Below are 27954 nucleotides of genomic sequence, written 5' to 3'. Positions count from 1 at the left end.
ATTATTTAAAAATAGGTTTAAACTATTTTTTTTTTTGCAAATCCTCTATTTAACAGTTCTACTTTCCTGATGAATTTGGTCAGAAGACAAATCAGTTCCCATATCACGGAAGCTCATAAATGGATTTGGGGGAGATTTTCCAGCCTTGTTTTTGGGTGCTACTCCCTTTTTTCACGTCCTGCATTTTGTTTCACAACCACCTTCAAAACAGCAGGTACTATAATATATCTTATTCTGCACTCTCCCCTTCAAAAGTTGCTGTTACAAGAACCCAATTATATTAAAAAAAAACAAACCAAAACCAGTCTTGCTTTAAAAATGGTAGTTTTTAAGTGTAAATGGCACAATGCAGAATGGCATTAGTGGTATTTGAGTGAGCTCCAGATTAACCGGCAAAGCTCAGGGGCACAGGCTGGCAGAAATGCCATGAAGGCGAAGAAAGGAAATGGCAAAGTCCTTCTTGTAGTGAACGTTCCTGGCTCTCAGCTGGGTCAGCCTGACTCACGGCACACTCTGGATGATGCCTGTCATTTGACAAATATGACAGGGATTTCAGACATTAACAAAATGCTAAGTCACCTTTGGGTCTCCATTCCGATCATATGTATTGTGGAAATACCAACCCAGAATGTAAGCAACCAGCACAATATTACCTTTAAATAAAAAAGGAACAGAAAAACATGCTTCTCTTTTTGTATTTAATTTCTCAGCCATCACCTATTGTATCTTTACAAACAGCACTTCAAGTAAAAAGCATTAATTTTAACTGTAGTCCCCTCCTCTAAAAAAACACCCCAGTAATAGCAGAAAAAAACACAAGACTTTTAGACAAACAGGTTTATTAGGTTTATTTTCCATTGCACATACATGGATTATATACAAGTTAGTAACATAAGTTACTTCTTAATTTTCTAAAAGATTGTTACAGCAAACACTTGCCATTTCAAAACATCAAGTCAGAAATCAATCTAAAAAGGTAAATATGACAATATTTTAAAACCAAAACAAATTGCACTTGGTTAGGGAGAGTCAAATACAAGTTTGTCTATATGCTGTAACAAACTATATAGCAGGTAATATTACAGTTAGAAGTAGCTCTTGCAGTCCATTTGTACATTAATAATTCTTTTCAATTTTACTTATTTAAAAACTGATGGATATTTCAAAGACTTCCTCCTCTTCCTAGTATACAAGATTCATCACGTGAAATGTACTAGCAACTAAGTCTTTATACAATTGCTACTCAAATATAAGAACACCACACCTGAAAATAAGGAAAAAACTAAAACATATTGATTTTACATGTATCATGAGATGAAAAGTATGGAAGGTATTCAGCAAGAAAGCTCTGTCCACTACTTACATAAAAGAAGATTTTAAAAAATAATCACTGCACACAATACAAAGGGTGGGGTCATACTGTAATTTTTAAGTCTCCTGTAACAGTAATATTCCTCATTACTGTTCACAGATGAGTGTTTCCATGGCAAACCTGTTCTCAAAGTGTCGAATCTTTCGGCAATTGGCGGCTTCACGCTTCTGAATTCCTGTTGTATTAGTAAAGAACAACACAGGGTAAACAGAAGAGGGGGTGAGGTACATCAGAGATATAATAGTTTAACATTTGCTATGATAAGATGTCACCAGAAACCAGAACTACCCCCTTTCAACCCACCCCTCAGAGGAAACACACACAGGCTCACATTCAGATGTAGAGAATCAATAAGCAGGCAACAATCCTGAAGGTGTGGTGAACCAAACTGCAGTACGCAACCCACCCAAATCCTACCCTGGTTAGTTTTTAACTCAGATCAGTTCCCAATCTCCCTCTCTGTGCGTCTGTAAAAATGCTTGTGGAAATGTGAGAGAGGGAACAGCAAAGGAATAAACAGCTATAGGCAAAAAAGAGTGGACTTGTAGTATTTAAACATTATCTTGGAATTGGACAAAGAATTTAACTAAATTTTAGCCAAACCAATGCTCACTGTCAACCTATGCTCATCATTTATTACTACAGAATAAACATACTGAGCTTTTGCTATGAAGACCTTTTCATTTTCAAATGTTTTTCTAAATTGTTTTCATAAAATGTATTTCTTCTCCTTGTTTCCCAAGCAGTCAGGTCCAACAATATGACTAAAGCAACCAAACTGCTCTGGTGTACACTTGCCCACCACACACTCACTAAACAACAACAGCAACCAAAAAAACCCCAAACAATCAAATAACAGAAAAAACAACTAAAAAGCAAATCTGAGTAACATTTAAATGCAAATTTTAAGGCAATATTTAATGGCTTGTTAAGACTCTTCCAAATAATGTTTTTCAAACATTTTCCATGAAGAAATACCAACCACTATAATTTTCCTGTGAAGATAACTCTTATTCACATTTTACTGGTGCAAACAGGAAACCATGGAACAATTTTTAATGACAGGAAAAACCTGCAATTCTGTACTTGGACTACAAGGCTATAGCTTCTCACATACTAGAGGGTCTTTCTTTGATTTTGTGTGGGGGTGGGTCAAGACACAAGATTAAAGAACAGTATGAATGAAAGGTTGAACTCCAGAAAACATGCCTGTGCGCACACACGCATTTTGGCACTCCTGGCTCACTGGAGCCTTGAGCACTTTTGCGCAATGAAGTGACTTATTTCCATACCTACACAAGAAAACATCAGCTGTACTTAGTCCCACAGAGCAATTACTGCAATAAGTAAACCTTGCTTTAATTAGAGTCACTCCTTTCAACAAAATCAAGTCTACTTACTGAACTCAAACATCACTGAACGTTTTGCCAACACACAAGATTGCGGGAGGAACACTTACCTTTCATGGCTTCTTTGCGCTGTAGTTTATAGGTTTCCTTGCCACGGCAGAGGCGGTAAATAAAGAATCCCAGTTGATCCACATTTTCAATGCGATCAGTAACAATCATCTGTTCATGAATCAAATAGGACTGAGGCAAGTATGTTCCAGCCTGTTGAACAAAAATATAACAGCTCTGTCAAAATCCATCTCTTCATGGTACACAAGTACACAAGAAACACTTTGTAATGTTTTTCTTTAACATGGCTGTGACATATCTTCTTTGAATTCTTTCAAAAGACCTATTACCCATGCAATTTTATTCTAAATGTGCAAGCTTCACTACACTACAGAAATACATAATGATTATATTCAAAAAAGTCACAAAACTTCCATTGATGTGTACATCCACTGCCCTCCTGCCACAGTGACATCAGCCTTCGGCAGGTTTTTTGCCAGGTGTGCCTACTGTCACAGATCAGTCCTGCACTTATCATCCAAAGTTTTCAGTTAAATAGTAATGGCCCAATAGACCTCAGTGGGAACGACTCCTAGGTAGGAGCTGGCAGAAGCATGATCTACATGGAGAGACTCTTGCTGATGAAGCAGCCCAGCTGCGGTGTACTCCAGCTGCAGTCCATGGGGTTGGGAAGCCTTGAACTTATTCATAGCATGGGTCACAATTCTCAAGCCAAACCCTACATGAGACTATCTAGCCACATAAGTTATTATGGTGACTCCCACAATCATTTGTTTGGAAAGGTATTAGAAAGCCATGGTGATACATCAGGTGTTTCATGGCAATACACTAAAAAAGGGAAGAGCCATGACGACATGCAAAGGCTTCTCAAGCCTTTTATAATCCCTTCAGTGTTATTTTGCCACAGATGAAATGATGGAGGAATCCTGCTCTGTGCACACCTCACTGTACACAGCTGAAGATGCATAGACTTAGCTACCAGCCAATTTCTTAATACTACCACTGGTAACTAATCATCAAATTTGAAAAATATTATTTCATTTAAGAAATCCTGCTAGAGTGGTTCTAATTTATAGCAGTAGAGAAGGTGTTCCTTGCTTTCTAAAAATAGAATGATTGCTTATTGTGAAAACATATTCAGCTTCTGTGGCAAAAGGTGGCTCTATGTTTTATTGACAATAAACAACTTGAAATTTCCATTGCAAAATAAGAACATCTTGTCAGCCCCAGCGACATGCTGAGAACATGATTAAATGCTATTCTCCTCAGTAAATAAAGGACTGCACAAAATTCACTTTAAATTACAAATATTTTCTTCAGCACACATTGAGGAAAACAATAGCAATTTTTTCCTTTAAATAAGAGCTTAGAAAATGTCATTCTCCCAAATTATCCCACTCATTATTTTTTAATAATTAAATCACCATAAATTCCTGTATCTTAACTCCTGGTCTCTTGAATTTCAGGAGAGAGCCCTAAGGGAGTTCCAGAGCAAAGCAGCAGCACAGGGCACTGGCAGAGTGGGCAGCAGTGCTGAAGACTTGGAGGACAGCCTGGAGGGACACTCCTGGGCTCATGCCCTCCAAATCACAGGACTCCCCCAACCATGTCCCAAACCAGGAGCAGAGGAAGCTCAGTGCAGGAATCTCCTCTGCCCAGCTACCGCAGAAGCAATTATCCAGCACTGGGATCCAGCACAGCCACAAATATTGTCATCTTTGAGACATACTGTGCATCTTGTACAGCTAAAATTAGCCAGTTGGCTCAACAACGGGAACAAGGTGGATGAGCAAATATACCTGAGTTTCAGCCTCGTTTCCCACAGAAAGCAGGCCTTTCACGTCTGCACATTCAAGCAAATTGTATCAATATATAGAAATGTGGCTCTCAAAGCTAAAATTACAGCTTTTCTTAAAAACCAAACCAGCCCAGAGAACATCCATTTTCATAAAATGCCCTCTGCATGTAGTCACAGCTCATTTTAATGAAACTAGCACATCAATTTCATACATTTTTTCCTGGTGCAACCAGTGTCACTGCAGGACAGTTTTTACTCACTTTGTGCATCGGCAGCATAGTTTCCCAAATTTCAGTTACAGAACACTTAGCCTGATTTTCTGCGACATCTAATGCCCACAGCTTTTTGTTAATACAATGAGAATTAAACAGATGTCTCATAAAATTAGGGCACTCATTGTTGGGGACACTGATCAAAACAGTTTGCTTTTGCACAGATTTTCAGTTAAATGCATGATGCCTTGTAAACCAACCATATTTGATTTGGTACTAAAGACAAACTAGGAAACTAACAGAAAGTAAAAAAAAATATGGGTCACTGAGTTTTATAGACACCACATCATCCTTACATACAGGAAATGGAAGTGTGGTTAAATAGCCAATCTCAAAATAGGCAGCAAAAAAGCAGCAGAGGACTTACTTGTGAAGTAATTTTTCACATGGAATTTATTTATATATACAAACCACTCAGAAATGGCTAAAATGGTTCCTGGAGTCCTAATTCCAAAGCCTTTTTTGAAAGATGCAAACCCAAAGATGATGTAACAGTTCTAAATTTAAAAAGCCCAGTAAAATAAAATTTAGAACACTCTCCCCAAATCTTAAGACACAAGTTAATCAGCTCTCTTCCCCATCTGAACTGTTTTGCTGTTCTGTGAAGAAACCAGAGGGCTCAAAACCAAGGTAAATACTATTTAAATTTGCATTAAAAGCATATGTGCGTAAAAGTTAAAAAAAAAGAAAAATTCATATTAAGTTAGTAAGAAACCCCATTAGATTATCCGCTTTGGCCTCCCTAATTTCACAGGCCATTACGTTTCACCCTGTTACCACGACTAACAGAACAGTGTGTCCCTTTGATGGTGACAAGTGAGGCAGCAGCAGCACTGTAAGTCCAGCAGTAGTGTTCAATTATCAAACCCTGCTGGGAAGCGTTTAGGAGCTCCCACAACGTTATACTGAAAACTCATGTTGGGTTGTTCAGCAATTGTGGCATCTCAGTCTTTTCCATGGTCTTTGTTTTTAAGGACAACAAATCTTGTTCTGAAGGTCTGGTGCTCACAGAACCAGGAATATGGCCTCTTGCTTAGACTGGCTTTGCTAATCATACAACCCACATCCTGATCACTCCTACTGGTAGGAGTGCAAACAGGAAGATCCATCTTAAGGCTACTGGAAGCCTCATGAGTTTTCATCACATCTAAGTGCCAAATCCAATTTCCCTGCGCATACACAGGAGATCCAATATGCCTCACGTACATCACCCTCTAGCCACTGGATCAAAGTAGGGACCAATCCTAGGGACTAGTTCTTTAAACAAGGCCCATGTTAAAAGGCTTTCCCAGTCATCTGCTTCATTCCTCTCATCTAACCAGTCTTAGTCCAGCACATACATGCTCTGTAGAAATTTTAGTCACAATAGATAGTAAATTAAAAAATACACAGATTACTATCAAATAATCCAGGTATACCACATTTACACAATTTTGTCAGCCAAATTTACAGCATCAAAAAATAAAATCACATTTGTTTGCCTTCCTCTGAATTAATAATTCCTTCATGATTGTAGATCATTAACTAAGTAGGTTTTCTCTTTGTAAAGATCTCTAGTGATCAGTTAACTTTCTAACATATGCGCCTTGTGCAAACATCAGAGTTCTGCAGAAGGAAAAAATAAAAAGGAAAACATCTACTTTTTTCCTGTCTTAAGAACAAATTACTTATAACTTATATTACTTATAACTTATACTTATAACTATACCTTGATATTGATGAGCAGCTCCAGGAAATTTTTTGGTGGCATAACAACTGAAGTGTTCAGAGGAATCACATAGCACTTATCCAGGCTAAGGTCAAGATAGGCAGTGAGTCTCTGTTGAGAAATATTTATTTTAATCAAAATAACAAGAACAACAGAATATTGACATACAGATCTTGTTGAAATGCTATCGTCTCGTGCAGTTCTTCAAATTATAGTTTTGTTCACTATAAAGTCTGTCCAACAACTCCAATCTGAGGGTAGGTAAATGCAGAAATAAGACAGCCTTGATGAGAGTTTGTATCTACAACAGGGATTTGGGCAAGGCAGCAGGCGATGAGTAGCTCAAATGCATTACAGCAATGAAACTACAAAAGTGTATCTGAACTGTTACAGAAATAAGTACAGTATTTATTTATTGCTAGTGCCTGTATTTTGAAACAACAGGGCAAAAGCCTTGCTCCAATCTCTCTGCTTTTATATTTTGTTATAGTCTAAAGGGGAAATGCTGTGAACAAAACACAGAAGGAAAAAAATACCATTACAGATAATGTATCAAAAGTCCTTTTATTTTCAAAAATACTACTGACTTGATGGGTTAATGAATTATTAACTTTATATAGTACCTGAACTGCAATTTTTGCCATTATTTGATAAAAACCTGAGGGAATTATCCTGATGAATCCTGTAGCTCTGTTCACTGAGCTGTGTTTCACTGCACCTGTTCTTGCTAAAGAAGACATTATCTCTAGCTGCTGAAAGCTCTAAGGCTGGGGATGTATATAAAATACTGAGCACCAAGAGCCCAACAGTCAAAATAGTACAGGACAGCAATCATCAGTGCAACTAATCTCATAACATGGAAGCAAGTGTTGTACCTATGGCAAATGACCATAACAGCAAGGCCTTTATCTTATTGAATCAAAAAGTAAATTTCTAGTATTATATTGTTCTTATTCACTTCTTGGATGCTGCTTTTTTTTTCATTTTCCAGTTTCCCCTCTTTAGAGTCTTTGTGCTAACTCTTAACAGATGCTCCCTAAATATATTCAGAAATACTTTTAATTACATAGCTCGAGCAAGCAATGTTTTCCTCTAAATCTGGTTATGAATATTTGATATATAGCACTTGTTTTGCCTGAAAAACTTTCAACTCTGAAGTTTGCATTAAGAAAAAAAATAGGACACTTCCCTATTCTTCTTTTTCAGCCTTGCTAAAAAAGCTGTTCAGCAAAGTCTTCAAATGTTCACAGAAATTTAGCTTCCTGAAAACCAAGTGTACATTTCATTGCCATGTATCAGCTCCAATCATGTGGATACAGAAAAGGAGGGCTTCTAATTGTTTCACAGCTGCTGTTAATACTAAGAGCTGTAGGCCTGTCAACTGCCGTAACAAAAATTTATTACCATGATTCCTATCAATCAAGGTTATTTCTTCAAAAAAGGAAGAAGCAGCTAAAAGTGCTTTGATACTCTAGTTCAGTGCCTCTAGGAATCATAGCAGCCTCTGGTGCACAAAGAAATTAAACTTTGGCTAGGCTTCCTATGGCATCTGGAAAATGAGCCCTCTTCCACGGTCGGTCAACTTGTCATTTCCTTCCCTTTCTGCTGCTGCTTTGGGGTTTTGAGCCATGCTAAGAGAGCACCTCTGGGGGTGCTTGAACACACTTCGTGACATGAGATGCAATCAGCCCCTGCAAGCTGATCTCAAAGCTATGACAGCCCTTTCCAAACTTCCCTCGGAACCACAGCAGTTGGTCAAATTCTGGCCCAGTGAACTTCACCAAGCAAGAAGTATATACTCTTTACTTCCTCATACTAAAGAAAGGAAATAGGTCTAAGACTTTTCCCATTCTAAAAACAAATGATGGTTTACATACTACCTCATGATGATTGTATAATGCTGTACTTCGTATGCCCAATTAATAACTGCTTGCAGCCTGCTGCTGATCAAAATATTTCTGCTGCCTCCTCCACCCTTCGTTTTCCCCAGCCACAATAATTACGGAGTACATTTATCAGGATGATTGACGGGGAATATTTTTCAAGTTTTAAATGCTTTAAACTTCTTCAGAAATATTTCTTACCCGGTGGAAGTCATGGACTATATCAGCAGGATCACTATCAGCAAACTCAGGGACTGGCACACTGATAAACTCAACATCTTCTTCCTCCAGGATCTGAATATTTTGCTCAATCGTGTGGTAGTGAGCACGCTGAGCCTCTGCCCCAGCCTCAGGTAAACTTAAGCCATCTTCAATGTACTTTATTCCGCAGAAATACACATCACCCTGCTAAAAATAGTTAACAACCCAGCAACAAAAACATCAGTAACCTAGAAGATTAAAACTAATATACTCAAAGCACTGCAGAGAAGAAAAACTTGTTGGAGTAAATGAAATTTTTCCCTTTAATTTGATTTTTACACCAAAGTAGGAGCCAGTTGCTATCTACAATGGCAAAACTTTGCTTGTACTCAACCCAAAGGGAGTTCTTCCCTTGAATTCAAGGAAAACAGGATCCCATAAGCAGGTTCTTAAAATCTGATCTTACATGTGTTTTTAGAAAGACAGTGAAGTTCCTACATCTATATCCATATTATTAAATTATGATCTAACTGTACAATTTAAAACTGGTCATCCAAATCACCTTTAAAAAGCAAGTCTAACTCTAAATTTAGTCCTGCTTGCAGCAGAGCGTTGAACCAGATTACTTCAAGACTTTTCTTCCAACCTCAATTATACTGTGAAGTTGCTTAGTTTTACAAGAGTTCAAAAGTTTTGGAAGTCAGTTTCCAAAATAATTTTTTAACAATTTTAAAAGACAAAATGGTAATAAAAAGAAATTAAAACAACCAATTTGTGTCCTTCTGTCACAGTACACATGGTAAGTTGTCTAAGAGAAGTGTAACATAAAGTCCTGAGTCAGAGGAAGTCATATACCAAAATTATAGGCCAGATAGTTTTAGAAATATGCAACTTATGCATACGCACATGCCATCAATTTAAAGTTTTGCATTAAAAACATGTCTTCAGTGCAATGTTAGCTCAACTCCTGAATGCTTCCTTCAACCCAGATCTGACTCACAGACAAGTACCACAGGTTTGAATTAAACAGCACTTTCAATTTCATCTTACCGGCATGTGAAAGGTGGCGCAGCCCAGTGCATTAGAAATGCAGCATACCTTCAGCTACTCAGCTTCTTAATCCACCAAGATACACTATGCTGTTTAGGCATCATTTGCAACACCACTGCTCCCCTGTAAATTTGGTTAATGTGATAGCCAAAGAGACTACAAACTGCAAATTCAGCTAGAATTTCTCAAGTTTAATCACTTTGCCTTCCAGACAGCAGCTACTAAAATGGGGAAAAAACAACCATCCTGGTATCAGGGACAAGAACAAGAATTTCTATCTTATGTGCACTACCAGTGGGCTAGAGGGATTCATGTTTTGCTTACACTCTCCCTTTCTGACTCTATGATCTTGCAACCCCAGCAGTTTCTGAAGCGGGGAGGGTGTGCTCGCACCACTTGGGCAACAGCCCAGCACACAGCACTGCCCAGTGGCAACTGCCTGCAAGGGAGACAATGTTTAACTCAGATCTCCCATGTTTCAGGTAAATGCTCCATTTCCCTGGCACCACTGCCTTCACAGGGCTCCTCTTGCAGCAGTGCCATTTGTTAGAACACTGAAAATACATTTTGTTAGAGATCTAATCTTGTCAGCGTGGACTCAATTTGACAGAGCATGTTTAACCACGCTGACTGTGATTTTCCCAAGTCCCCTGCAGGGCCCATATTTCTTTTCCCTGTGGAGGCTAGGAAAGAGGAGAGTCACTGTATTGCTTTGACAAGCAGTCCCTTTCCTGTGCATTAGCAGTACCATATGTGTTAGGAAACCTGGGATCAAAGAAAGAGGCTTTCAAGGGGTTAAACCACCTCCAACATTTGGCACTGCAAAAGAGGAATGAGAGCAGATGAAAATCTGGAACACCACTGGGGTTCATAAACTCAAGTCCTATTTAGATACAATCTTTTCTCCGCAAAGTAAGGTTTTCAAAAATGCTGCTCCCTTTTATTTGTCAGCTTCACTTCTGCCCTCCTCTGCTAATTGGTAACTTCAGAGCAGGCCTTATCCCTGGCCTTTAGAAAAGCTGAAGTTTTGGAAAGAGAAAAAGATTTCGTTCCTTTGGTTAGTCTGCTGCTCCTCTTCTAAATGTAATGCAGAAAACCAGTCTGTTACTCCACTTGCCACAGAGGAAAACACAACCCTCTCATTACAAGTATGTGACTTACCTGGAATGCAAAATATTTGTACAGATAGGCACCACCCAGGATCACACCAGCCAGCATAAAGGCCAATCCAAAGCACATGCACCAGCACCAGGCCCTCCTTTGCCCAACAGGTACAGCATCCTCAGGGTCCTGCAAGGTATCAGAGAGGGACCTTCAACACACTGTTCCCAAGACGGGTATGAGAGCAGATGCTTCAGGCCCAGCAAGTACAAACACTGCATCCACCAGAAAAGGTTGTATGCACTTTATCAAAATTGTTTGGAAATTTATTGTATTTGGCAAAGTTTAAAACAGGTCTATTTAAGTTGAGGTTTAGTAAAACTTGTACTATCAGTCACTTTTAATGCTATTGTGACTATATCAGAAGACTAAAGAGAAAAATAAAACAAAATCTCCCCAGATGCCTAATAACACACAGTGAGCCAGCTATTTCACAGATTGCAGACAGAAAAATATCCATTCTCAGGCAACCTCCACGCAACAACAGCAGAGTAAGGAAGTCAATTCAGAAAGGTCAGATTCTTTTTTACCTGAAGAACCAACAAAATATCAAAGGTAATAAGAGCAGCAGAATATATCCTTTCCTATGTTGTTCCATCAGGTCGAAAGAGGCTTTACCACAGCTCGGCTGGCAGAATGGTAAAAATGGGAATGAAAAAAACATGCTTTGTAAGTTGTTGTTAAGGAAGCTTTCTGCTTTAAGACAGCATTTGCCATGCCTCTATCTTCTGTTTGTGTAATACTAAAGGAATGACAGGACGTTTCCCCTTTGGGGCACTGGTTTGCATAACCATGCAGTCCCCACAGGCATCCTAAGCAATAAACTGCTGCTTGCAAAATCTTTCCTCTATCTGCCACATTACAATGTTCTTTTCTCCTCCAAGTGTCTGCATAACTCACACCCAAAGAAAAAAAAATAAAATCCAACTTTGATTCACCCTGTTCCAAGCCATGATAACCCTGGGAAAATATCTGAATTCAAATAAACACAAAGAAATTCATTACATCTTTGCAACCAAAAAACAGCAGCACAGAATGATGATCAGGGCAAAATCATTATGACCGAATGAATAAAAAACACCAAACCAGAAAACTGAGGAAGAGTATGAGCTTGAGAAGGCTTTGATAGCTATGGTTGTTAGTCAGCGTTCTGCCTCATGGTTTTGGGTTTTTTACAGTATTTGCTAATTTGGATGATTTCCCACTTGAACAAAGTTGTGGGTGTAGTCCTCATGCTGTCTTGGTCCAGTTAGGAAGTAATTCCCCTTATCTGAGGACACCAAATGGAGAGAGGACCCTTCCTGTAAATGGTGGGAGAAGGTGGCACTTCCTGGCACTTCCTAAGAATTACTCATCCCGGCTATCCTAGAGAGGAAGAAGTGGGAGGGACTTACTTCTTTTCACTGATTATAGAGGGAAATTCCTTGGTTAACAAATTAGGTACCTAATTCATATGCAGCTAAAATTAAGTGATGTGAAACCCACCTTTACAGTACACTGCAATTATCTTTCATACCGAAGTGGCAATGCAGCTTCTTTGCCAGGCAATGGGTGCCAAAATCTGATTGAGAAATATTTAGAGTCAAACTGAAGATATTTCACAGATTTTGTTTTATGTTACCTTGCTAACTACTGCAGTAAATCAGATTTTGAAATCTCCATCTTTGGAGGTTTTCAAGACTCAACCAGAGAAAGCCATGGCTAATCTTGCTTTGGCAACCATCCTGTTTCTAAAGGGAGGCTGGAGCAGATGACTTCCAGAGGCCACTTTCAACCAACATTTCTGGGATACATTACAAGACAAAGTGAGATTGGCAAGAAAACATTTGCTGTTGACTGAAAAAGCAGAATGTAAAGACAAGTAACAACTCTTTATAGGTTTTACGTTACTAATTATTTAAGGAATTCAGTGTAAAAATTACAGGATTTCTAGCTGCCTGATTTTTAACCTGGTTGTTTGCAAAGACTGAGAACAGGACATAATACCCATGCTAATCTAATTAACTCTCAGGTCAGGTTGAGAGTCACTGTGGATTCTTCTATAAATCATCTCAATTATAAATCTAAACCAGGTAAAACAAGGTTTTTTATGTTGCCCTGTATCATTAGGTAACTATTTCCCTAGATACTTCAAAGTTTAAAGGACACTCCATTGAAACTTTTTAAAATAGCTGTCATTTAAACCATTGTAAGTTAATGTCAGAAAAAGGGATAGCAAACTGACTGTGGGATACAATGTCAAAATATTCCCTAAAACTGGATATAAAGATTATCTTTATTCTTTCTCAGTACTGCTTTTATCCCACACACCTTTTTTATCTCCAAGCGGAATTATCCACTAGTGGAATAATTGCCTTTTCCATTTTTACATTATTTTGTAAGTTCAGAAACACTAACAAACATGCATTTGGGAAATGGTGCAGAAGGCATACACAGTATGAGCACCTACCTGGAAATTGGGATTAATGTTAGATTAATTTTACAGAGGCCAAAAATAATCGGAAAATCAAGGTAACTTTTACATTTCACCACACCAGAAGAAACCTGAAGGACAAGTTTATCAGTATTCCAATGTAAATAATTTTGCTTTGATATATAAGATGACAGGTGTAAACAACAGGTTTAATACAACTCTCTTATCCTTTACCAGCAGCTAAATGTTATCATTATTATTTCTGAAAGAATCCCTAGTGGTGGCAAGTCAATCTATTTTGTATTTGTAGTTGCCTATTGCACTGATTTGCCTCCAGCCTACTGAAAACAGTCCACGGAATTCAGAGCAAGAGCTCAAGCCCAGTTTAGGCTCTTGCTTAGGAGAATGCATAAGAGCACAGCACCTCATTACAGAGAAAAACTGAAACTGACAACACTGAAAACACTGAAAACATTTTATGCTACTGAAAGAGAACACAGGATTGATTTCCTAATCTGAAAACTAAGTATATTATCAAGCAGTTTAAGACCAGCTTAAATTAAAATATTATAAATAACCTACTGAAGCTAAATTATACTCATATTAGTAGCTGCACCATGGCTAAGCTCTCTAAGCTTTTGTATTGTTGCCATGACAGCTTAGTTTGGGCTGTATTGACCCAAAAGAATAATTTGTCCCTTGCTATATAAATCTGACCCTCTGCACTGCAAGAGAACAAAGTGCAATGGATGCTCACCCTCCTTCCAGGTAACTCCTGTTCTGAAAGAAAACACATTAAGTGAAAGCAGATTCCCAGTAAGAGGGACAGTGCTGAATTAGCACTTCTCCCCACATGGTTACAACTGTCAGAGCACAACGTGACATTGCAGCCTCACTGGCTAATTTTTCTCTAGGGCAGCTTTCCACTGACAGGTATCTGACAAAAAAAAGCCTCGTGTACTTGAGGTGAAGACTGACCTCTAAAAATATGCCTCACTACTTTTGTAAGCAGCAATAATTAATCATTACTGTTATGGTCCTTTTCTTTCCCCTCTTCTGCTTCATCCCTGCCCTGTGTACTTTCCGCTCCCTCCTGAATCCTCAGCCTTAAGATGATGCCACAGAACTCATCTTTTCTGATGCAAAATGCCTTAGGAGAAACTGGATGCAAGCCCAAAACTGGCTTGTTTCCCTTGATGAGCTGATTGTTCTAATTGGAAAACATTTGATTAGCCAATTTCCCATGGACAAGACATGAAACAGAAGCATCTCTCTGCCACTTGATCACTAAATACTACAGTGTTAAAATTAAATGGTTCAGAACTTTCCAAACTCAGTAGCTTCAAGCTCTGCAGGAACAATTTTCCTGCAGATAGAAAATCAGAAGTATTAAATTCTGTATTATTTGAGACTAGCAAGATTCATATCTAGAGTCTTCTCACAAGGAAGTTACTGCAGTTTTCAGTACAGATCCCTTCATTAATGACCACAGTAGGTAATGTCAAGCTGCTCTGTCTTGTTGCTGAAACCATGAAACACTTTGCAGATGGACAGATGATACCATAAACTATTTACCAAAGCACTATTCAACTACAGAGAGTTCTTCACAAGAACATCTTTAAGATAATTAGCATTAACTGTTCTGCAGTAAGTTAAAAGAAAAAAAAGTTAATACTCCCCTTAAACGTGCAAACATTAGCAGTTATTAATGGCTACTGGCCATATATGCTCTTGCTCTTTTCAGTTCAATTTTAATGCTACTTTTTTCTTTTTTAAATAAATTCTGAATTTTAGAATGACCAAATTCATGTTTGGGGTAGTATGACAAATTTATTCTAAGAAGCACCAATACTGAGCCACAAATAAGTATAATTAGACTTGATAATTACTTAGATTTTCCCCTTGTGGCTTCTTCTACATAGTGGAATATAATTGGTTTAACATTATAAAAGTAAAGCAGTCTAAAAACTTACAAGGCATATGTCTAGTTCATATTAAAATGAGTGAGATTATCAGACCTTGTTCCTTTGCAGAAATTAAGGACACATGAATGATACGATAAAAAAACCAATTATGAATCAGTTAGGTAAGAATCCACCTAAACAGATATGATGGATAATATGCTGTGGGAAGTCCAGAATACTGTATGATTGCTGAACAGCTATGCAAAAGATAATGTCCCAAATTTAAGAATAGATACGATAGCAATAAAAATAATTTTGTGAGGGGGAAATGTCTTTGAGAACCAACACACAGTCTTTGATCCACAGAGAAACCAGATGCAGAGTATTAATGTCTACAGCATAATACACTAAATGTTCATAATTATGCATGTGAGAGTAACATCTTTTTTTTTTATAAATATATATATATATATATATATATATATATAAACATGTATAAAAGCTTACAGTTAATGTGGGTAAAACTGCCTGGAAGCTGTTCAGTTTTCTTTTGAGGTCCTTTGTGTGCCACTTAGCTCACATGGATGGACAGAATACAGTGGAGCGAACTGAGCTTCCTAAAGCCAAATATTGACCAACTGCAGCTTTAATTAGTGGGACAGGAAAAGTGAAGTTAATGATGACTCCCTAAAAGTGTTTTTTAACGAGAGGCTAAAAAGTCTTAAAAGAAAATATTGCCCAATGGCTGCATAAACTGAGTGCTGTTGGTCAGGCTCACCTCCTGACTTGTAAATCTGACATCTGTAGAAAAGACAGTCCATTTAAAATGAACTTAATTATGGAAGAGCTCTGCATTCCTTCGATGGCATTCCTGCCTGAAGACTGCTCTAAGCCTGGTATTCTATTTATTACTTGTTGCAGATGGGAAATTAAGGCAGGCCTTTTGCAAGACTCCTCACTTGGCAGATGCCGCAAATCTGGAAGGCCATAGTAGTGATCTGCCTCTCAAGCAGTAATTTTATGCTTACTAACAAAATCAAATTTAAATTTTAAGTATAATGATCTTTTAACTTGCCATTTGGAAAAAAACACTCTATATACAATAGATGGTTCAGAGATTTCTCACTTATCTGGCAAACAAGCTATGCTTGTTTATGTGCAGTTGAGATCTGAACACTGCAACCCTTCTGTGGCAGCACTGCCAGTTCCTCTTCTGTCACAATGGACAGGGACTTGTCCATCTGGCCAAAGGCTCTCTGTCTGAAGAATAGCATGAAAACCAGACCTTAGTTCTACTGCTGTTTGCTGTAGTCACGTAGCCTGAAAAACCAAGGATATTAATTAGAATTACCTATTAGACAGTTCATACTATTAACCTCTTCCTGTATTTCTAGTATCTGTATATGGTCTTTGAAATAATATTGCAAATACAAAATCTGTATTACAGCACTAGGATATCCAGAAGTGTGAAGAAAGTACATTCCAAGAGCTTTACCAAGTTCAAAGTCCAAGGTCATTTTCATATTACTTGAATGCTACCTTTCATCAAATGATGGGGGAGTTTTATGAAAAATGAGGTGTCTGTCAAATGACTCATTTCATGGTTCAAACATCATAACTATAACAGAATAAAAACATTAGTATAAGCAGCAGCCAGCTCAAAATCATCTTGGGGAATCAACGCTGATAGGTTGGAAGGGAGCTGCATGTATTGGGAAAGACAGAGGTGAAGGGGGAACAAAAATCAGAAAGCAGGCAAGAGAAGGGGAGCAGGAAACAAAACTATAGAGAGAAACACGGTGGAAAATGAAGAGTTCAATTTCTCTGCAGGAAGTAAAGGAAAATTACAACTGTAAAGTGAATGTAAAGGACATGAATCAGCAGTTCACCCACAGCCATGTGATAGAGGGACAACCAAAGAAACGTGTCCTGAAGAGTAATCCTGCAACTAACTGAGTTATCCTGATTTACCTAAACACTGCCTTCATTTCTTAGAAAACAGACTGCAAAACTTGATGGCAGCCAACAACTAAAGAGGATGGGTAAAGAAGGAAGAAACCTGTAACTATTTATACTGCTGCTTTGGTTAAACTTTGGAGTAGCGCTAAGAGTAGTCATTGTTAGCTTTGGTCTTACACAACCTGGGAAGTGGCAGGGGGAGGGGAAGGAAGGCAGAGTATCTGTGACACACCCAGACACACTTAAATGGCCTGAAAGTTCTGTCTCTGTAGACCAGGCAAAGACTTTCTTCATGCACATGCACAACTTTTGGCTACATCCTTGAACCAGGCTGTCTACAACAACCATACAACTAACCACACACACTGTATTTTACTGTTTTCTTCGAACTGTGTTCCCCTAGATTGTTCCTCTTCTCTGTCCACTTCCAAGATCCACCAACTTCCTTCTCTTGCCACCAAACCTAGTGGTTTCAAGTCTTCCTATAACTTCCTCCTTGTCCTGTGTCTATGCCCCCTGTATCTTTCCCCACCCCAAAGCAGAGTTCTCCAGTCTCTGCCATGTGCTGAGTAACTGGGCACACCTTGTTTCCCTTTCCTCCCTTCATCACTGCCACAAGATAAACCATTCACCACATCAGTGTGCTATGCTCTGGTGAAGAGGAGCTGGGCTGTGGCCACAGAAGTGCTCTGTACTTTGACCTGCCGCACCAGCCAGCACTCCTGTGCCTCTTTACTGTAAATGCTCAGGGGTCAGGACTGCCCTTTTTTTTTCTGTACAGAGATTAGTACAACAGGATTTTAAAACCCCGTTACACTCCTTCCGAACATAAGGAAACACTTTTTTTACTGTGAGTATTACCAAATGCTGGCACGCTCAGCCAGGGAGTTCGTGAAGTCTTGATCCTTGGAGATATTCAGAAGCTGATGGGACTGAAGATGGTCCCAAGCATCTTGGGGGGGGGGGGGCCAGATGACCTCCAGAGGCCACTTCCAATGCCAGCCATTCTGTGACACACATCTACAGTTTTTAAGTAACACTCACACCATACAGGATAAGGATTAATAAACAACCTTAACCACTGGCTTCATTAAAGAAAAAATACCCTCCAGGACTGCTGGGTCTGTGCTAGACAAGCAATAAAGCTCCACATATCCTTAATTTTCTTTGCTTTGGGGTTTTATCATTCTTCTGCCATTACCCCACCCCACATAAGAAAACTTCAACAAAACCTACATTTGGAAAATGTCTTGTCTTTAAATGTCTGGATGCCGAACACAAAAGTTCTTGTGCCACTGACAGTCAGAGAAATCCACAATTGCCACTGCCCCATACTGAATATAAAGAATATAAAGTGAAGAGGTGGTGGAAGTCACATTTATTTATATGATATAATAATGTTGCTGAATTTATCTATACATTTTCATCAACTAGGATGCTGGAAATTTGTTCTGCATTCAACACCTATTTTTCTCAAGTATTTTAAAAAAACAGAAGAGTTCTGGTGCAAGTTTGCAAGTCATAGACCAAAACATGCAGGTGAAAGCTTGCACACATATCTGGCAAGAGGTGCCTGAGGGATGTTTATTTATTTTAAACAAAAACCCTCAAACCAAAGAGGTCATATGGGACATTTTTCAGAATGCATTTTGCTTTCAGAAAACAAAATCACTACACCCTTTATGGTTACAGCATGTCAAACACGGCATTTCATTAAACTGTCCAATACTGAAAAACACTTCATTTTTAAACATCGCAAAAACCAACCCTTTCCCCACTTGCATTCTTTGACTTACAACTGACTTATATTCTCCTGTTCTTATACTACACTAAATCAATCTTTAACTTTAATGCAGTATTGCTCTCATCTTTATCCTGAATCAGTCAGTGTTTGAAAACAGGAACTTAGAAGGCTCCTATTGCACTTAAAATGGATCAATACTAAATTATCTCTTTGACCTTGATTGTTCTAGTTCCTGCCTCTTCCTTATCCTGCTCACTTCTTTTATCTGAAATTTCTCTGCTTTTTTCCTACAACTGCCTGAATCTCAGACATCAGTATGATAGAACACCATGTGGATTTAACCTAGATTTCTCTCAAGGCTATTTTCCCAAGCGGCATTGGCTTTTTCACCCAAGAGATCTCATTAGCATGCACATATGCGCCACTGAGCCTCAGAATTTAATAACTCTATTCCCAGTTCAGCCACAGATGGTATGTCATCTCAAGCAAGTTACAAACGCTGTGTCTCAGTTTCTCTTAAAAGTAGAATCCAGCATCACAGAAACCACTTGTGAGGTTCGTAGTCCAGCCTCTTGCTCTAAAGGAGGGTGGACTCTGAAGCCTATCCAGGTTGCTCAGAGCTCTTGTCCAGCCAAGATCTGAAAACCTCTAAGGCTGACACTTCAAAGTTTCTGTGGGTAACCTCCTCAGAAGCATTCAGTTCTCCTCAGACTGAAAAATATTTTGCTTATACCAGTTAGAGGCTCTCCTTTTTCAATTATATGACCACTGTTTTTTCTGTCACCTCCTGTGACAGAAACCACCACACCTCCCCAGGTGTTGGGAGACTGCTGTGACATCCCCCCTGCAGCAGTTTCATCTCCAGGTTGAACAAGCCCCATTCCCTTGGCCACTCCTCACAGGGCATACGCTCGACCCTCTGACCATTGTGGTGGCCCCTTCTGGACTCGCACCAGTTTGTGACTGTCTTTTTGGATCAGAAAGCTCTCAGCCTTCAAAGATGCCAATGACTTGTACCCAGCTGATGATCCACCAGAAGCCCTGGGTCTTTCTCAAGCTTCCCAGCCTGCCCTGATGGAGAGAACAAGTCTGCTCCAGGTAGAGGACTCTTTCTTATTTCTGAAACTCAAGAGATTTTGTTCAGCCCATTACTGTAGCCTGTTGGTGGTGTTCTGAATGGGAGCCCCATCCTCAAACAAATATACCCTGCTAATACATATATTAGTGAATTAAGATGCATAGTACCTGTACGGCAAGCAGAGTTCTCTGAGTGGAAACCACCCTATATGCAAATACAGAATAGCATTTAATTGTAGCACTTATGAGTATCAGCACAGAAGAGCTGACCTTGAAAGGCTTATATTTAATGCCCTCTTTCTAGAAAAAACTGTTGTAACCAACTAAAGGGCTTCACTGCAATTAGACTACTCAAAGCCTGAGGTGGAGCATACACTCCAGTGCCAAGCACCTGGCTGCATCACACCCCGCAGAATCACAATCCTGGCCATTGTTCAAACACCTCACCAAGAGAACTTCACAAAACTCAAACTCTAGGCAAGATAACTCATCACCCTCTGCAGCAATCTCAAAAGGTTGTGTTTGCCCTCCCACCCTGCATAGGGTACTGCATTTTCAAATGTATAAGTGCGAGGGTTTTCTATTTCTATGTAGACTTTAAAACAAACAAATAAATAAATAATAAATAGGCCTTGGTGATTCAGCAACTATATGAGATCCACCCCAGAGATCACAGACTCCTCTCAGTTATGATCTCCCCAGCATATTCTTTTTCCATAGTCATTCCACTGTCTCATTCTACCCTCAAAGGAGCAGAAAGCTGCCATCAAAAGCAGCTGTTTGCTGAACCCTAGGAAGAAGATAACCACAAATTAACCCAGGATTTGCATTCAAGGAACTCTACTCTTAAAATGCCTGTGGGTTTTATTTTTATGTGTGTGTGTATATATACATATATCATATACTTAATAATATGTAAATCTTATAAAAATATTTGTATACACATACTGACACTATTATATGGAAAGGACAAACAAGACATCAATTTATTTTTTCCACAATCTCTATAATAACTGTTGGGCAAATGTTACTTTGCCATTTTTTGATGGTGAATTCTGCTTGTAGATGACACTTGGACCACTCAGAAAGGACCTACGTTTCTCTGTATGTCCACTGTTGTCTAAATCCTACTTAGGCCACGTCATGTCTGCCACAAAACCATTTCTGACTTCACAGCAGAGCTTAATCTCATTAATTATCTCATTCCTTTGGTTTACCACATCTGTAAAATTAGGGCAGATATCCGAGTTTTATAAATTAGCATGCTTTTCATCTGTAGATTCAAAGTAATTTCCACTGAGGATAAAAAGCAGTACATAAATAGTAAGAAAATGAATGTTGTATTATTCATACAGATCAGGAGAGTAAAAGCAGATAATACTAACCTTTGTCAGCATAAGGGGGGATGGGGAGAAAAAAACAGGGGAAAAAAAGGAATCTGTGCTAACAGCTAACAAAACATATAATTACTTATCCCAGCTGTAGTTATGTTTTAAATATGTCATAATGTTTTTGGAAGCACGGGATAAAGAACAATTAAAATTACTAGGACTTAAAAATGCAGTATTTGCTTTTGAAGATATTTCCTGAGAGTCACAGAGAAGACTATTTTCTTTGTATGTAAGCTATTTGGTGCCTGTAGCTAGTGGCTACTGGATAGAAAATATGTATAATGCCAACAAATATTCCAAAACTGCAACTGCAGAAGAATTAACTGAAAACATTTCTGGAGGTAAGTATGCTTACCATTCTCACACTGTCCCCAAAAGACCTTTAGCATCAACATTTATTAAAATGCTGATAAGAAAAAAAAGGAAAAAAAACCATGCAAATAACAAAAAATATAATCTGAGTATGTAAAAACAAAACTCTTAGATTACACTGGCAACTGCAAATGTTTCACTAAAACACTTAACAGGAAAAAAACATATACACACTATATTTTGAAATAAAACTTTTCTTGAAATAGATGTTCATATTTTGGATTAAATATTCATTATAATGGAAGGAGTCTAAATCATTTCCCTTGAAAATACTGTTGATTCCAAGAAAATTTTCTTTCAAATGTTTTTCACAGAAAAGCTCAGCATCTCATTTTGACCCACATCTTCAGAAATTAACTAATTTAATTTGAGCTTTCCCACTGAATAGAACTTTGGTTCCAACAGCCTCTTAAGGGGTATTCTTCACACTACTACACAATGTTAATATTCAAACTAGTTTCTTGGAGCTTATCAGAAAGACAAGAGTATTGCAATACAGAAAGACAGGAGTGAACATAAGAGCAATAATTATGGCATTTACTATAACATAACAGCTCAGGGTAGTTTTTCTAAATATCGCACTATATAAAGCTTCAACTAATTACAGACTTTTCAACATGACAATGTTAAGGGGGAAAAAAGTTCTCCAAATGCATTTTAGGGAAACGGGCCTCAGTCAAGTAAAACTTTGTTAATCTGGAAAGATAAACTATTTAGAACTGCATAAAGTATTTGTGTTGTTTCTATAGTCATCCCTGCACTGAATTCACAGGAGCTGTAAGGTACAGCCATCAGCTCCTGCTCAGTCAGCCAAAAACGCAAATGATACAAATAACTGACACAGCAGTTATCACAAAGGTCTGGTATTAAATATCATTCTTCTGGGAAATGGTTGTATTTCCCAACCAAGGCTTTGTATTTGTTATTCAGGTCAGGAAGTTATGAGAAACAGAAAAGGAAGTGAGATACAGAGCACTGACAGAACTCCTCTGTCCTACAGGTTCATTTCCATTGCTGAGGGGATGGGGATGGCACAAGCTCTTCCAGATCACTTTTTGAACTTCTTAGATTCTAATCCCAAATTCCGAAACTCACTTAAAAATAGCAAGAGATTGTCGGAGGAGCACCACAAACCTTTAAAGATCTTGTTTTTTAGTATCTCTCAACGGCTGGCAACCTCTAAGGAATAGTTTTAGGAGCCAAATGTCTCAAGATCACAGCTACCTTATTATCAGGAAGCTGTACTACTTAACCAGTAGCACAGATTCACCACGTAAAAGGGTGCAGGCAATGACATCAACCACGAGGCTTCTCTTCTTATGAAGAGTTCCTCATTAACAACACAAATTTTGTTCAATAAACTCAATTTACCCCAATTTATGTTTGCAGGTATGTATAAAGTCAAATGAAGGAACAGAACCCTGGGTACCCTTGTGCCTGAAACTGGAAGGTTTTTTCATCTCTGGTTTGATGGGTTTCCATTAAAATCTTAACAACGTCTGGAAGGAGAAGGGGAGAGAATTCAGTTTGTTAAGATTTTTTACTTCTAGTCCTCCTTTAAATAATCCACAATGCTCTGACATATAGCAGAAGCTGGTTAGTTTAATGACCTACTTGCATCACAGAAAATACATGAAAATACAAAGACTGCTCGTTCCCCAATGGCGACTGGTGAAAGGCCTATAGAAAATCTGGCTAGAGGAAGCCTATAAAGGGAATAAGGAAGCTCCTCCAAGAAAAAAACCCAACCCTTAACCATTTAACTACAGACACATCCCACTGCTTTTCTGACAGCAAACTAATAAGGAAATGACTATTTATTTATGTGCATGTACTAACGTCTGTAACACATAAATATGTTACATAGTACTTATATATAAACTGTAAAGTTAACATCCTTATTTCAGAAACATCTAACACCAATTACATAAAATCTAAGGAGTTTTCTGCATAGCAAAATAGTGCTTATTAGTTGCTCAACATATTTCCCAGGTGGATCCCCTCACTCTGTGTTAAAAATGCCTATTTTAGTATGCTTCAGGAAAGACTAAGCTAAAGAGAAAAAAAAGATTAATTTTAAAGGTTGGAGTAATAATGTTCTCATAAGGAATAAATGTAAAAAGCTGCTGCTTTTAAAATTCTTAATATTTACACTTTCACATTGCACTCTCTGCAGATACAGTTATCCAAAGGTCAGCTACAGTACATACGGGTGAATCCGCAGCTTCCCTGCCCAAAGCTGTATGCGGTAAAGATGCACTGCATTGAGCACCCCAAGGAAAAAAATATAGTTTCAAAATGTTGCCACCTACTCCAAACACAGAAGGGAGCAACAGCCTGAGAGCTATTGAGGGCACAGAGATCTTCAGGGAGGGCTTAATCTATTGAATGGACTCTGCAAAATGTCTGAAGACTTCAACTATGCTCAGAACCATCTTTGGCTCTCCAAAGATCTATTGTAGGGAGAAATGTTAAAATACCACACATTGTTTGTTTGTTGGGAAACTGGGTCATAAAATACCCTACTGTAAAGACAATGAGCAAAGTGGAAAATTAAATGTGGCCTGAGAACCTTCACTAAGAGTATTCTGTATTTTGGCCAAGAACTGTGGCATAGAACTACCATTCCAATGTCAGTGAGTGAGTTTTAATGGCTGCCTACAGTAAGTATGGAGACGCTTTCACAACACACCATGTAATACTGATGATTTACGCAGAGACAGGATTAGCACTCTTGATTTTTAAACTCCTTTTAAAGTAACATACTCCAGTGATAAGACCATTGCCTTCTGCAAAAGCTTTTTTAAGCTGTTTTTGCCATGACACATCCTCTACTCTTCTTGCATCTTCTTCTCTTACCTTCCCCAATTTATTTCCTATTAGTATCTGCATCAGAGGTTACTGGGCAAATTTTGGCAAGATCAGAGTATTTCTATGCTACATCATCAGCATATTTTGGCTGCAAGCACTCTTTAATAAGTCCTTGGAAGATTATGTATTTGAGAGTAACTCTGTGATGGCGGAGTTGCAGTCTTCAAGACATGGTGTTGGGAAAAGCAGCAGAAAGAGACTGTCAAAGAACCAGCTGAAAAGCTTGTTCCATTAATTTTTATTTTCTGGACATTTCAGAGCATTTTTCTGTTTTCACTAGTATCAACTGGTTTACTAAGATCTCTTGCACAAATCTTTGGTAAGTTTTTGATAATAAAACTCTGAATGTACAATTCTGCTGATCCTCTTCCACTCTTATGGTTTTCCCTTTACTTCAGTCCAGAATGCCTCACAGGACTTTCTTCATAAAAGAAAGCTTCATAAAATGTTGTTATATTTTTCATGTTTACAGTTGCAATCCAAGTCTATTTATTTTTCTACAGAAACAATGTAGGAGAAGGAAAAACAAACATCCCATATATGCTGTTCTGGAGATGTGACTTTTTCAATCTACCAGAATTCACTCTTCCAATATACATTTCCACACTGCCTTCAAACCTCACTTTTCCAGCAATGAAGTGATATGAATAATACATCTGTCAGATGTAGTTTATTTTTCCCCCTTCCTCCAAAGAACTGCATAGGGAGCTGAAGTTGTGAAGCGGCAGAGGCAAGATCTGTTTCTAATGCAATTATATTAGAGAAGGCAAAGTCCAAAGATACCTCAAAGGTATCAAGTTTTATAAGGGCACTCAGTTCCTTTTTTTCCCCCCAAGATCTGAGAATAAACTACTAGAGTTGAAGAACCATATATCTCTAGCGCTACATGACATAATTTGTTTCACTATTGTTAATCCTGCATGGATTGCACAGCCTTTTTTACTGAACTACAGATGACACTACTGTACTCAGATATACTTTTATTTATGCTTCAAAACACACAATCTAAAAAAAACCTTAGTCAAGAGAATTTTGCAAACTGGTAGGTGCGGGTCTGCAGTTCTGCAGAGAAAAGACAGAAATGTGTCAAGGAGAATGTCAAAGACTCGATGTCCCTTAGAGCATTCATCTGCTTTTCGAATTTTCATCTGAGCGTCCACTCCTAGCATTCTATTTTAGGACTGGTTTAAGCTTTGTTAAGGCATGTTCATCCCCTGACAACAGTACAAGAACTTTTAAGTAGCTACTGTGAGACCAGACCACCTTTCGACCTGGTTAATAAATGTTTACAAGTCTCATTTCTAGGCAAGGAAAGCAGTACTGAGACCTGGGCAAAGTTAAGGTAGATCCTGTACCTCATCCTCAGCTGCAAGAATTTACAGCTCTGCGTTAAGGAAATCATATTCAAATGACATGCTTCCGTCAGTATCTGGACAGAGTCAGGAGGATTCGTTCCCTAGCGTACAATTAGCCAGATGTATTTTGTTTGTTTAGCAGTAAGAAAAACAAGCCCAATTTGGTAGGCTGTCTGGAAACAAACATCATCCAGGGCAGGTCTGGATTCTCAGTTAGTATGAAAACCCCGTGTTCTGAAACATGTAGCTTGTTTCTCCCTTATGTGCTTGGCGTTAAACTGACCGTCAAACCTGGGGTCAGGAATTCTACAGCTCAATCTGGGCTCAGGGAAGCCATGACTTTCTATAGAATGGCACTCCTGCTACGAATAGGGAGCACTTAACAGATTTCCCATAATTGCAGGCAATTTGACTAACAATACTGTCTGATCTGATGTGTTATGGCACACTGTTTTATTAAGTCTCACTTAAATACTTTGGTCAGAGTTTTATTTGTAAGTGCAGTATGTTCAGTAGAAGTGTGAAATTTAACCACTTGCTGTACCAGGAAAATGTCACTAGAAACACCCTGGTGGTTCCCCTTGGCCTTGAAATGACAACGGATTCTGCAGGTGAAGAACCTGGCCCCATTAAAATCACAGAAAAACCTGCACAAGGGCACAACTTCATGCTACAAATTGCCTTCCTAGGTGGAAGTTTATCATGAAGATTTAGGAAATTAATAAACACTGTTGCTTTCGGAGAGCAAATCTGGTAATTTACAGGCCTGATGCACAAGAAATTGTGAAAGCAAATGAAAACATCAAGACATGCTGTTTATGTGCAACTGGCAATTTTTTAAGTTTTCAATCACTTTTCAAAGAGCTTAAAGCAAAGTACACTACTCCTAATTAAGGAGTAATTTTGATTACCGGAGCATAAAAACTGCAACCAAACCCCTTTATATTCTAGGCATTTTTGCACTTTAAAAGCCGCTGCTGTTTTGTGCTTTGTTGCTGTTTGCAGAGGGGAGGCGAAAGCAGCGCCTGGAGTTTGGGTGCTGTTTTGGGGCAACTCTTTGTTCCTTTATTTAAGCCAGCGCAAGTTCCGAGGCGAAGTTCTCGGTATCGCACAACCACCAGGCTCTGCGAACACGATGCGGCACAAGCACGGCCAAACCCCCAACTTCACCCTGGGCAAGCGCTCCCTCGCTCCGAAGCATTTGGGGCCCGGGAGCGAGCTCGCAGCCCGCCGGACTGAGCCGTGTGGCCAGGGGGGATCGCACGCGGAAGTAAGACCAGGCAGGATGCGCCTTCTCCACGCAAACCAGCTCTCACCGCCGACCCGAGCAGCGAGGGGGCTGAGGGTGCGGGCGAGCAGCCGGGCTTGGGGCAGCCGGCCCTAAAACCCGAGTTGGCCGCGGTCCATGCGCTGTCGGAGGTAACAACAACAACAACAAAAATTAAACCCGAACTACCACAGAGATCCCCGGAGTCGGGAGAAGCGGAGCTGCAAAGCTCGCTCCTTGTCAGCCATTTTAGAAGCGTGAGCCGAGCGGGGCGCACCGCAGCGCAGCTTTCCCCGCTGGCCCGCCCGCGGTTCACCGCCGCGGGCAAGGGGCGTACAAAGAGCACCATGGTCCCCGCCGCGCTCCCCTCCCCGGGCGGCCCCGCGGAGCGGATCAGAGCGCCCGGCAGCAACCGCAGCCGGGCCGGCCCCGGCGCCTCGGTCCCCCGGCCGCCCTCACCTTGGTGTCCGGCGGCAGGATCAGCACCTGGCTGTTCTCCTCCTCCTTCTTCGCCGCCTCCTTCTGCGCCAACGCGGAGTTGAACGACACCTTCACCATGGCCGGTTCTCAGCGCTCCGCACGCAGGAGAATGAGGATGAGAAGCAGCCCGGACCGGCGGAGCCTCGCAGGCTGTCTCCTGCCTCGCCGACCCCCCACTGCCGCCTCTCAGCGACTGCCACCCCCGTCCCCTTGTCAGGCGGCGGAGGAGGTGGAGGAGAAGGAGAGGAGGAGGCGGTG

General features: G+C 39.5%; 1 protein-coding gene across 1 annotated transcript; it reads right to left on the bottom strand.

Moving 5' to 3' along the window:
- Nucleotides 1–822: 822 nt before the first annotated feature.
- ITM2B (integral membrane protein 2B) lies at nt 823–27954 on the bottom strand. The gene is made up of 6 exons (XM_027674388.1): nt 27676–27954; nt 10864–10992; nt 8653–8859; nt 6569–6679; nt 2832–2982; nt 823–1547 (listed from the first exon to the last, which is right to left on the bottom strand). Exons 1-6 carry the CDS (start codon nt 27772–27774, stop codon nt 1459–1461), a joined length of 786 nt encoding a protein of 261 aa, XP_027530189.1. The 5' UTR covers nt 27775–27954; the 3' UTR covers nt 823–1458.

This window comes from Neopelma chrysocephalum, unplaced genomic scaffold (assembly GCF_003984885.1).
Source record: "Neopelma chrysocephalum unplaced genomic scaffold, ASM398488v2 Primary Assembly neopelma1_25, whole genome shotgun sequence".
Taxonomy (NCBI): Eukaryota; Metazoa; Chordata; class Aves; order Passeriformes; family Pipridae; genus Neopelma; species Neopelma chrysocephalum.
The sequence above is the reverse complement of the archived record's forward strand: the minus strand, read 5'-3'. Positions and strand labels throughout refer to the sequence as shown.

Coding starts and splice junctions, on each gene's coding strand:
- ITM2B (XM_027674388.1), bottom strand. CDS start 27,774: ATGGTGAAGGTGTCGTTCAACTCCGCGTTGGCGCAGAAGGAGGCGGCG. Junction 6,680..8,652: donor TAGTCCATGACTTCCACCGG/GTAAGAAATATT, acceptor ATTTCTCAACAG/AGACTCACTGCCTATCTTGA. Junction 2,983..6,568: donor AGCTGCTCATCAATATCAAG/GTATAGTTATAA, acceptor TTTGTTCAACAG/GCTGGAACATACTTGCCTCA.